Source organism: Cyprinodon tularosa, unplaced genomic scaffold (genome assembly GCF_016077235.1).
Source record: "Cyprinodon tularosa strain WSP-4 unplaced genomic scaffold, ASM1607723v1 ctg754, whole genome shotgun sequence".
Lineage (NCBI taxonomy): Eukaryota > Metazoa > Chordata > Actinopteri > Cyprinodontiformes > Cyprinodontidae > Cyprinodon > Cyprinodon tularosa.
Genome location: NW_024039512.1, coordinates 222,435 through 235,266, shown reverse-complemented (window position 1 = coordinate 235,266; position 12,832 = coordinate 222,435). Strand labels below are relative to the sequence as shown.

Sequence of the window (12,832 nt, the reverse complement as noted above, 5' to 3'; positions counted from 1 at the left end):
ACCAGTAGATTGTGGCTGTTACTATAAAGTGATGGTAGTGACCATTCTTTATTTCCCATCTTTCTTGGATGGGCACTTGGCTGGTCCTTTGCTGGCCCCCTACAATTCCTTTTCAAACTTCAGAACTACAGGTTCTGACCAGGGGATGAAGATTACCTCGGCAGGTGGCCACTCACACTGAGCTAAGGGCGCAGATAGCGTGTATGTCAGGGGTGTTCTGACGTACACAGATTAGAATGACCCTCAATCCGTCCCCCCCACTTTTATAAAAAAAAAAATAAAAAAAAAAACATACGGCGAAACTCACAGAAAATCAAAAAGCTTTTTCTAATTTACTGCTTTGCAACAACAACATAAAACAGTCAGATCATAGACGGGCAATCGTTTTGTTTAACTGCAGGCTGCCTGCGTCGTAGAGATTCTAATCTAAAAGTTATCCTGTCTCTGGCATTTATGTCTCGAGCCTGGTTTCCATGGTTACTCAGACAGACAGTAGTGGTGGGATAGTTCCCAATTCCGGAGTCCGGACATCAACATGAGGCCAGCCAAACCGAAAAAAACAGAAAACAATTGCATCCTTTTTTCGAAAAGCACCAACTGTAAGTAAACTGTTCATCATATCACCTTGCATTTTTTTGGTTGTCTGTTCAATGTCGCCGTGGAAAAAAGAGTAGAGACGGTCAGTGAGAATAGCGTGAAGAGAGGTGCCAATGTTATAAGGCAGGAGGCAGGGGGAATCGACTGGCATTTATTTATTTATAATTAAATGGACTGTTCCGACTTTTTCTGGAGTTGTTGGGGGTCTTTCAGAAATGTGTAGGCTACAGTAGGCTACTTGAATCCGTATTTATGCCAAGCCAAATGGTTTAGGTTGTTACAGGTTGAATCATGAGAAAAACGAACTTCAAAACTAGACAAATTCCACTACACAGGGGCGGATTTAGGAAATTTGGGGCCCTAGGCAAAGACAGGCATGGGGCCTTCTGAATTGAGAAGACAACATATAGAACAGACCCATTATACAGATACAGAAATTTTAATAGAATAGAAATTTGAGGATGTCATGTATCTTCAAGTTTGTCTATGTCACTGTAACTCGGAGGAAAGAATCTCTCTCATATATATATATATATATATATATATATATATATATATATATATATGTATATATGTATATATGTATATATGTATATGTATATATATGTATATGTATATATATATATATATATATATATATATATATGTATATATATATGTATATGTATATATATATATGTATATGTATATGTATATGTATATATATATATATGTATATGTATATATATATATATGTATATGTATATGTATATATATATATGTATATATGTATATGTATATATATATATGTATATGTATATATATATATATATATATATATATATATATATATATATATATATATATATATATATGTATATATATATATGTATGTATGTATATATATATATGTATATATATATATGTATGTATGTATATATATATATGTATATATATATATGTATGTATGTATATATATATATGTATGTATATATATATATGTATGTATATATATATATGTATATATATATATATATATATATGTATATGTGTGTGTGTGTGTATATATATAAATAAATAAAAGGTGCATGTCACAGGAAAGACTAGTGATGTTACAAATATGACAATTGCTTAAACTACAGAACATTAAATTATTTTATCTATAATTAACGTGGCCCTTAACATCCCCAGCTGTACACAATAACACACATTAAAGCAATGTTAATACAAAGCTGTAAAGCAGAGTGAGACGTTGATAATAACTTCCTTATGTTTTTTGAATGTATAACTTTAATTATAAAGGACTAAAACACCTAAAACTTATGGGTGATTTTACAACATTTAAAAGCCTGAGATTTTACTGAAATTGGGGCTACTGGGGCTCACTGGCCTTAGATGTAATGAGCGAACTGGAAGTGCTGAATACATCGCTCCAAAAAAGCACCCAGACATTGGAGGGCATGGTCTCTGCAGTCTCAGTTGTCCAAGAGAGTTTATGGGACAAAAGAAAGTCAGCCCACTTTGAGGCAGTCTTTAAGGAAGCAGTGGATATGGCTGAGAAGCTGTCTCTAGAGCCCATTGCTCTACCTCGAACACATAGGCCCCCAAAGAGATATTCTGGGCCAGCACCTGCACACAGGCCAGAATCTGCTGTGGAGTACCACAGAGTGGAGTTCTACAGAGTCCTTGACAAAGTAGACACACAACTTTCTTCATTTGAGGCCATTTATTGAAAAGCCATGTAAAGTACTTATTTACAAATTTGTTTTTGTATATATGTAGGCAGGGGCGGATCTAGAAAAATATTTATGGGGTGGCAAGAGGGGGGCAGGAATTTTTTAGGGGTGGCAACATATTGCATTTGTTTACACTGAATTTAATCACAGTTATCACAGTTTGGTGAGAATAGTATGTACAGTACTAGTGTTTCATGTGAAACAGTTCATATTAATAATACATCGTACAATGTGATCTCACTTAATAGGAGATAGAAGAACGATAACACTACTTCTAGAGGGGCCTTATGACAGGAAATGTATTAAGGTGAGACACAGGTGCTGAGTAGTAGATGTGTGAGATTGACTGTCAGAGAGGCAGCTTTGCAGCATTTGCACAAGAAGAAACTATAGAAAGAAAAAGTTCCCCATCAGAGATCTATGGACTGAGCTGCACTAAAGTGAGCAGAACTACACAGTAGAAATAAATGGGTCAAGGCACCCGAACAAGGTACTGGACATCTATGTAATGTTTACTCTGAACACACATTTACCCCATTTGTTCCTCAGTAACTTGCAATACAGCAGTTAAGGCAACATGAAAGGGACATTTCATGCATGTAGATCTGCTGTAGATAGAGCTGTATATGGAGGACCAACTCTGCCATATTTAAAAATAAATACAGAAATAAATAAATGCTCAATAAATAAATAAGCATACAATTAATTGCCACCAAAAATACAACCAACAAATAAATGTAATTAGAAATTATATTATAATGGCAGGCAGAAATGTTAAAAGGGCAGGCAGAAAGAAATAGCGGCGAAGAAATAACTAGGGTAAAAAAATACAAACGAAGAATAAAACAGACAAAAATATGATAACATGCACATAAATAAATACTTAAAAATATAAGTAATTAAAAAATAAAGTGAAGATAATAAATGACAAAAAAATACATAAGGTAAATATTAAAAAGACAAAGAAATAAAGAAGCCAATTAAAAGAGTTATATACCTGTATGACTAGCTGTATAATTTAATTTCTACTTACATTTATTTGTTGTTTGTATTTTTGGTGGCAACTAATTGTATGCTTATTTATTTATTGAGCATTTATTTATTTCTGTATTTATTTTTAAATATGGCAGAGTTGGTCCTCCATACTGCTGTATCAACAAATCAACAAAAAGGCGGGTTCTGTATGTTACATCAAAATCTCCACAAATCTGAAAAGCAGCAACATAAAAATACATTTTGCTTGTGAGTAGGTTCATACAGGTCATTTCTGGATAATTTCATATTATATATACAAAAAAGAAACAACAACACTGCTTCATATTAAGCAGGATTTACACCAGTATCACATTTTTAACATTTAACACTTTTGGTTTTATTAAAGGAAATATCAGATTTTCTCAGGAGCCAAAACTAAATGTAGCAGCTCTGTAAAGGTTCACCAGAGAGCACAACATAAAGTTAACATGACTTTAACAGCTGAATGCGGCGATTTCCATGTTGCTCAGCAAAACGCTTCACAAATTTATTTAGATCCAATGCCTTTGTGCGTTTTGATTTGAGTACAACCAAACTTGATCGTCTCTTTTCTGTCATAGTTGATCGCAAATATGTCTTTATGAGCCTGAAACGTCAGGCCTAACTAACATCATAGTTAGAGAAATAACGTTCTGCAACCTGATTTTTATCATCTCAAAATCAACATTGCAGCTATGCTAGCAACATTGTGCTTTCATTATGATTTCATTTCTCGATAGATAGTTAATCATTTTCTACCTGTTTCATCCCGTTTCTCCTCTCCCCATGACCCCTGGCTCCCTATCTTTGCCTCATTTGGTTTTCAAAACAATCAGTCTCAGTCACTCTCGCGTCATCTCGTGCTGCATTCACTGCAGTCCGACATTGGAAATTAGCGGTCGTAATTCTCAAATTATCCATAATTTATAAGCCTCGCCACCCCTACCGCCAACTGGGGTGGCAGCTGGGGTGGCAAGGCTGTCATTTAGGGTGGCAGTTGCCACCCTATGCCACCCCAGTAGATCCGCCTATGTATGTAGGCTTTGCTGTTCGTGTTTCTGTGTGTTTACAGCCTGCACTTAAAGTCAGTCCATGTTTAACCTCTTACACCCTAAGGGGGTATAAATACATTTCTGCCTGACAAAAACACACAAAAGTAAATAACTTATAGCCTCAAAGCTATTAGATTTAAGAAGAAACTTTTGGTACGTCTGTAAAGGTAAGATGTCATAGAATGGTTTTCTGGTGTCAGCGCCATTGTAGCTTTGACCCTGCCTGAAATATTAGGGACAAAATACAAATATTTTGCATTTTTTGAACCTCGCCAAAATTTTCTTTGAAATAAACATTGCAAAACACTACCAAAATATTATTTATAGCACAAAAAAGTAGTACAGACTTTCAAATCTAAATCTTGTGTAAAAATATACCAAACTTGGACTCAATCAGATGAATCATATTTATTTTAGAATGGTATTAGTGAGAAATTTCTTAGGCGGAGAGGCCATTTTGCCACATTTATCCATAAATGTCACCAAACTGTGCCAAATATGTTATTTACATCAATACTGGGGGTTTGGTAAAACTACGAGGTCATGTAGCAGCTGGACCCGCCGGTGGGTCCGTAGGGTTCAAGGGGTTAAATAAAACCTTTTTTTTTTCACACGTCATGTGGCATGTTTGGTGTGTACTTGGTACCAATACATGTTATTTTCTTGCAATGATGGGCAATTAAGATTGATGGATTGTCATAGCTGAGTAATAGCCAGTAATAGTAACTGTCCCCCACAGTTTCAAAAACCTATCTGCGCCCCTGCACTGAGCCTGGTTCTGCTGGAGGTTTCTTCCTGTTCAAAGGGAGTTTTTCCTCTCCACTGTCACTACAAGCATGCTTAGTGTGAGGGATTGACTTTGGGTCAATGAGTCGATGCAATCAACTGTTTTTTCCTTAGATAGAAAGCTTAGAATCAATTTGACTGTATGATCTGGTGAATTGTAAAGTGCCTTGAGATGACATGTGTTGTGAATTGGTGCTATATAAATAAACTGAATTGAATTGAATTAGTTCAGTGAAAGGTTGGAGTCAGAGAAAAAAAAATATGCAAGAGGGGGTCACTCTAATGGCTGAAAGTTGGAGGGGATTTTGTTGGGAGTTGTAGGGAAGTGGGCTGCCATTTGACTTGGAAGGGACATTTTGAATGGCTTCTACTGCATGTATGAAACTAATTTAAGCTACAGACTTGGGTGTTAATAATTTTTGTTTTGGATGGCCGTTTTAATGCATTGATATTAAAGTGAATTTTCTGTATATGTAACATCTTTACTCTTCGGCTGTAACTTTAGGCTGCATTTCCTGCCTGCCTTCTGAGTACCTAAATATAAATAATCTGATGCATCCCTGAATGTCATATATTTATTTTTCTTATTTTGATTTTAAATTTAAGAAATACATATGAAAAAAATCTCAGTTTTGACTAATACATAATACTTGCAAAAAAATAAATTTGTGTTTCATCTCTGTGAAATCATCAAGAAAACATTTTTTTTCTACTTCCTGGAATATATATAAACAAAAATTGCATGACATAGATATTTTCACTAAGTTATATTATTTATTGATGGTTTTCATCATTAATGACAGACTTTAGGATATATTTATTATACTTATCTGTCTTGTAGCTAAATGTGCCAAAGTAAGTTAAAGAACTTCCAGTAAGAGATTTGATGCAATAAGCCGCGCGTTTTCTAACTTCATTCTCTCTGTTATAGTTTACCAGCTTTTTAAACCCGAGGCCACCATCACTGATCCATTTGTTGTTATTCTGCCACATTGCTTCCAAGTACATGCTCCACAGGCCGCGTACTGGCTTTAGTTCTTTAGTAATGAGCAGCCATTCACAGATCTAGGAGGGCCTCTCTATGGTGATGGAATGCCACTTTCCTTTTTAGGGGTATTGTGGTAAATCCTGGACTGAACCGTAATGAGGGCATCATCGCTGCCTTGTCGGCATACAAATGAATGGAAAGCAGGTCAGTGGGGGAGAGAGAAAGAGGATAGAGTTGAGGAGATGGGAAGTTGAGCCTTGTTTGGCGGGTGTTAGGAAGCTATGTTCACTTTGATGAAGAACAGGCTATTGCGTCCCTTCTTTCACTTTGAAATGTCTCACAGGCCGATGGAATTACGCAATGGAAAATTTAAGCGAGCTTAAACTAAAACGGGTTTGAAATATAAACAGACATTGCGTGTCTGAATAAATGTGTGTGGGGGGAGATCAAAAAAGTACAAGACTAGCATTTATTGGGATATGGCTTTAAACGCCACCATGTGTTGTTGCAACTGTGAAAATATCCTCTCCGTCCCCTTCCTGCCCCTCTGATAGACATCTAACAGAACAGAATAAGAGTCAGTGGTAGTGGAGGCAAGGGAAGTGATATTTGCAGCGCCGTCACAGCCTGTTGATACAGCTGCACCTTACGAGATATTTGAGTCTCCGAATAGGACTGAGACTTCTGAACATGTGATGTTTTTGTGCCAATGCCAAATTGAAACAGGGCTGGGTTTTGTTTGGCCACGACTGTAAGTTATTGGAGCCCATCCTTTGTGTGGGTTCTTCTGCATACTGTACATACTGTACTGCATCACTGGAAACATGTTGGTCTATTGTATGTGTTTTATTGTTTTAATCCTCCTATATTGATTGTGTTTTGCATAATTTGTCTTTTCTTTTTCTTATTTTCTAATCCATCCATCTATTCCTCTGCTTGCATCAGCCTGCTATCCTCCATCACATACCCTGCAGCGTCAGAGATGAGGCACCCAGAGAGCTACATATCCGCAGAGAGTGAAGGGGAGAAAGTGGAGAGGAATGGGAAGAAGGTGTGTTTTAATGTGACAGGAGATGAGCAGGAGGACTCTGGACATGACACTATCAGCAACAGAGACTCATACAGGTAAAACTAAAGTCACAAACCAAAGAGGGCTCTAAGTAACTTGTTCCCACACATATAATATATATTCAGCATTATTGATACTAAAACCCTAATGTTTTAAACATTTATTTGCAGCTATGCATTTGGTAAATTTGTTTAAATCTGTATATTTTAAGCAACATTGACTAAAATCCATTTATATTCAACTATGTAAAATTAAAGAGGCTTTATAGTTGTCTCAGAAAGCTGCCACCTGTGGCCAAAACACAGAACTGCAGCACTCTCCTGTCCATTCTTGTAGCTCGCGCTGTTACTTAGCAAGGTTGATGTCACCTTAACATGGGCGAACTTGACGTCACATCCGGAGAACAGCATTGGGACTTCCGACTTTAAGTACATTCAAAACAAATAGGCTGCAGGCTAAAACATGCATCGGGGCTGAACAACCAAGGTGTCAGTTTGCTCATCAAACAATGATTTATTCATAAAAGGACAAATAAAAAAACTCCCAAAAAATGTCTCTTTATATTAAGATAATATGAGCACAAATTTATTAGAGTAAGCAAAACTACTGGAGGAAATCTGAGACGAGTTAGATTAATCTAAACTAAGGTGAGGCTAGTTAGATTCAGTTCAACTAGTTAAGCTGACTTTAGCTAAGTTAAACTTTGCTAAACTAATGTGTTAACCTAAATTTATTAAGTTTGAGTTTGGTTAAGCTAAGATAACAAATTATGTTTTTAAATGAAGTTTAGCCAAACTGAGCAAGGCAATTTATTTTTATGCAACTTGGGTTGATGTGAGATGAAAACTAAGGTAAAACTAAATTGCTTTAAGCTTAACCTCTTACACCCTCAGGGGGTATAAATAAATTTCTGCCTGACAAAAACACACAAAAGTAAATCACTTATTGCCTCACAGCTATTAGATTTAAGAAGAAACTTTTGGTACCTCTGTAAAGGTAAGATTTCATAGAATGGTTTTCTGGTGTCAGCACCATTGTAGCTTTGACCCTGCCTGAAATATTAGGGACAAAATACAAAATAATTTGCATTTTTTGAACCTCGCCAAAATTTTCTTTTAAATAAACGGTGCAAAACACTACCAAAATATTATTTATAGCACAAAAAAGTAGTACAGACTTTTAAATCTAAATGTTGTGTAAAAATATACCAAATTTGGACTCAATCAGATGAATCATATTTATTTTAGAATGGTATTAGTGAGAAATTTCTCAAGCGGAGGGGCCATTTTGGCACATTTATCCAAAAATGTCACCAAACTGTGCCAAATGTGTTTTTTACATCAATACTTGGGGTTTGTTAAAATTACGAGGTCACGTAGCAGCTGGACCCACCGGTGGGTCCGTAGGGTTAGGGTTAACTTAATTAAGCTTCTGATATGAAATCATGACAAAACAAACTTGTATACCTTTTAACTGTGTTATAAATAAATCATAGTAAACTAAGCAATGATAAATTGTAGGATTGTCTGATTCTGTGTTGGCCTCTCCACAAAATAAAACTCTTTAACAGATATGTAAAGCTGGATCAAAAGAAAGAAAAAGAGATGATGGAGAGAAAAAAATAGTACGACAAAACCCAAAAAATTGTATCTCAGTTGAATTGTGAAATTTAAACAATAAAAATCTAACTTTTGAACAGGCACTCTATTTTCCCCCATATTAACACAGACTCTTCAGCAAACTGCATACACCCCGCTGAAAAGATACATAGTGGCAAACCAAATCTTATTATATTCTGTACAATGACAATGAAGCATCTTCTAAAAATCAGATTAACTGATATAAGCTCAGTTTATGTCTGTCCTAACCAAATTAAGCAGTTTTTTTTTATTAGACTCCATGTTGAACAATTTCAATAATAATTCCTGTTAAACTATGTTCTGACTTTTCCTCAGTGACTGTAACAGCAACAGGAACTCCATTGCCTCCTTCAGCAGCCTCTGCAGCAGTCACTGCAGCTCCTACGCTCACAGTGATGACATGGACTCAGGTGCACAAATACAGAAGATTAATTGCACTCCCACAGGAGGGCGTAAAAAAGAGTTTATTTGCAACAGCTTGATTGGTAGCTAGTATTAGAATGTTGATAGATCTAAATTGCTCTTTCTTTTGTTCAGAAAAATAAGTGACAAAAAAGTACATTTCATTTACATTATAGTAAAAGAGTATTAATAAAGTTAAGGGACTGATGCGATCCTGATGCATGGGAAGTTACATTTGCATTTTTGCAGGAGATGAGATGCCATCTAGTGTGTGGCTGTCCCATGACAAGGAAAGGAAACTACATGGCTTCTTAGAGCATCTGTTCAGCCAGGTGAGTCGAGTAAACATGGTAAAATGTGAAATCATCTGCAATCCTATTCCTACAGAAGAATTTTCTTGCAGCCTAAAATATTTTCCTATTATCCTGCTGGTTGAAGGGAAGGACATTTCTGTGATGAATGTTTATCTTTTTTTAAAGGGCAACTGTTTATTGAAACATTGGTTATTTTTGTAGCCCCAAGTAGGGAAGGTAGGACTAACTTGATATTTGGTGTAATTTGAACAACGATGGTCCATGAAGGTATTTGCATCAGTAGTGAAATGAGAAAACAGAACAAAGCGTTGCTGCAAATTGTTGCTGCTTCCTCTTATTTATTGTGAATTAGGCATTGTCCGCAGCTCTGTTTACACCTGCATCACAATCTGTTGGGAGGAGTGAAGGGCAGGTGTTAGTTATGCGTAGGCAGCTTTTTTGTTTTGTTTTTTGCTTTCCAGCACTAACTTTCCAATCTTGCCACAGTGGGAGACTATATCAAGTGTGCTATGTTTGACCTGTCTCCTTTCTTCAGGTGGACTCAATCACCAGCTTGCTGAGAGGAACAGGGGTGGCTCGGGCTTTTGAGCAGACAAAATGCTTCACACCTGCAAGAGGACTACAAGGTAATATGATAAAAGTATTCAAACACTGTGTTACTTTACTTCTCCAGCTATGACTGGGACATCTGTTGACCTTTGAACTCTTCCATGTGGCATTTGCAACACATTTTTTTTCTGGCAGTTTCTAAAATTTCAACTGCTCCTCCTGGGAGACTTATCCCCTGGTGTGGGCCTGAGTGGAGGGGATTCTAAAAGCCTCTCAGGGCCAGTATTGACCTAAAAGAAAGCATCGGTCTGCTATTTCCTCTTGTATCCTCAGATGTAGCTAAACACATGGAAAGAAGTGCTGTAGATGGATTCCAGACAATCAGATATAAATACTTATCCATTGCATTTCTACTCTATTATTTTGTTTTGAGTAGAAATACTGCACATTCATCACAAAATAATTATATCTGCTGAAGTTTTTTTTTTTTTACATGTTATTACATTACAGTTTTACTTGTGCAATCCGCTATTTTAATTGGGTAGTCACATCTTGGCAAGTTAGTTATTGTGTCCTAATTGGATCATGGATTGATCTGTGAGATTTTCATAGCTGGGATTTTGTTTTGTAACTTTTCTTCAAGGTTCTCCACAACCTTATAACTGACCTGTCTGCTGTGTTTCATGGTCTTTGTTGACTAATATGAGTCTGATGAGAATGATACTATTTGCTTCATGTTTTATATACAGAAAGCAGAGAAAAATGGTTGTACAAATATAAATTTGTGGAAGGAAATGTGGAAGAAAAGGGCTAAATTTACCCTTACCGTTTCCTTCTGCCAATACAAACTAGCTGACAGCGTTCTTTCATCAACTGAGGAACTTTCTTCAGATGGCTCGACCCAGTTCTCAGATAAGAAACCAAAAGAAAATGTGTGTGTGTGTGTGTGTGTGTGTGTGTGTGTGTGTGTGTGTGTGTGTGTGTGTGTGTGTGTGTGTGTGTGTGTGTGTGTGTGTGTGTGTGTGTGTGTGTGTGTGTGTGTGTGTGTGTGTGTGTGTGTGTGTGTGTGTGTGTGGTGTAAGCATCCTTCTCAGAGAGTCATTTATCTTCAAAAAGGAACAAAAGTCTGTCTTGTCTTGCGCTTGACTCCATCCCACCACGCTAAATTCCCTACATAACAAAGTCTCTGTGTCCTCCAGCAGCTTTAATGCACAGCGGTGAGTACTTTATGCAAAACAGCAAACTACCCCGCTATTTTGTATGTTTTGGATAATTCAAGCCTCCAGACACCTTGGCCCATTTGGCACACCGTCTTCCTCCTCATCTCCATCTCTCTTCAAGCGAGTGCAGATATGCTTGAACTGAAAATAGAGCTGCTTCAGGAGGCATGTCAGAGCTTTAACATCGCTGATCTGTCCCAACATCAGTAATGTGTGATTGATAATAAAACAAGTATGGTTATCTAACAAGTGGAGCATTCCTGCATTTGATTGCACATGCATATTTTCACTTTGACAGACCCGTTATTGTTAAATCTTATTTTCTGTCACTCAAACTCTTGCAGGTCTTTTCAGATCCTTTAAAATTATGTGCATGTGATTAGCAGTGTAGTTTTTGACAGCCACCTTAGATTTAGTCTTGGTCATCAGGATGAAAACTATTATTAGTCTTAGTCGCATCTTAGTCATTACTATATGTGTTAGTTTTTTGTTCATTTTAGTCTACTAAATCTTTAAAATGTTTTAGTCTAGTGTTAGTCAGTTTAATTGTGTAAAAAAAGTTCAACTTAAAAATTTCGAAGAAACCAGATTCTTTACTAGACTGACAGCTCTTGCCTAGATACTACAATTGCTGGATATAGAGTGCTGAAGGTCATTATTGCTTTTGGGCAGAAAACCTTGATTTGTAGAATTTGAAAAAAACATTTTCATTAATTAATGCCCTATTTCATAAAAATAGTGTCTCATAAAAGCTGTGAAAATAGCAGCTCTAGTTCAACACATCTTAGAACCTACATAATTGCCTTGTAATGCCATGGCAATCCAGGCCTAAATTGAATGAATATGCTAACTAAAATGTTTAAATATTTAAAGGAAACATATAAAATGTTTTAATGACGATACAAGGAAACATTTACATCATATTTAAATAGATAGAAATGATAACAATGAGAAAGAAATATTCAAAAATCTATGTACCTTTTCATCTGTGTCTTTATCCAAAAATAAACAGAATGCAATGAAATATTTTCTTTGGATATAATTTAGAGATTCCTTTCGGTAAAAATTAAAGAAATTACATGTAGTTTATTAAGTAGAGGAAGCAGCAAGAGACATAGTGCTGAGAGCGAACCATCAGAGAGGAGCGTGAAGCGCAGACTCGGAGCTACACCCGTGCAAAGATGCACAAGCTAGAAGGTCAGTTTGTCCGGACCATTCCGGTTATTTTCTTCCCTGCTGCTGCTGCCATGATCAATCTGTGGTCATGCCGAATGTGTGGCTCGTTTTTTGGACATTACGCTGAAAGGAAAGGGAGAGAGACATGTGGCAAAGGACCACAGGTCGGATTCCAACCATGTCGAGGACTAAGGCCTCCTACATGGATCGTGTGCGCTGCCCCACCAAATTACGCCCTAAAACTATGCATTTTAAATCTCTGACTGCTAAATTTTATTTAGTCTCGGTTATGAAAAGAGTCATCAAAGAT

The 12,832-nt window shown here is 36.5% G+C and overlaps 1 protein-coding gene across 2 annotated transcripts in view; it reads left to right on the top strand.

Annotated features, from left to right (window-relative positions):
* prex2 (phosphatidylinositol-3,4,5-trisphosphate-dependent Rac exchange factor 2) overlaps positions 1–12,832 on the top strand; it is a 128,676-nt gene that overhangs the window by 75,311 nt on the left and 40,533 nt on the right. For both annotated transcript variants that reach the window (XM_038270201.1, XM_038270200.1), the window contains exons 25-28: positions 7,098–7,277; positions 9,177–9,271; positions 9,513–9,595; positions 10,113–10,203. In XM_038270201.1, coding sequence (XP_038126129.1) covers positions 7,098–7,277; positions 9,177–9,271; positions 9,513–9,595; positions 10,113–10,203 — 449 coding nt within the window. The remainder of the gene's footprint in view (positions 1–7,097; positions 7,278–9,176; positions 9,272–9,512; positions 9,596–10,112; positions 10,204–12,832) is intronic.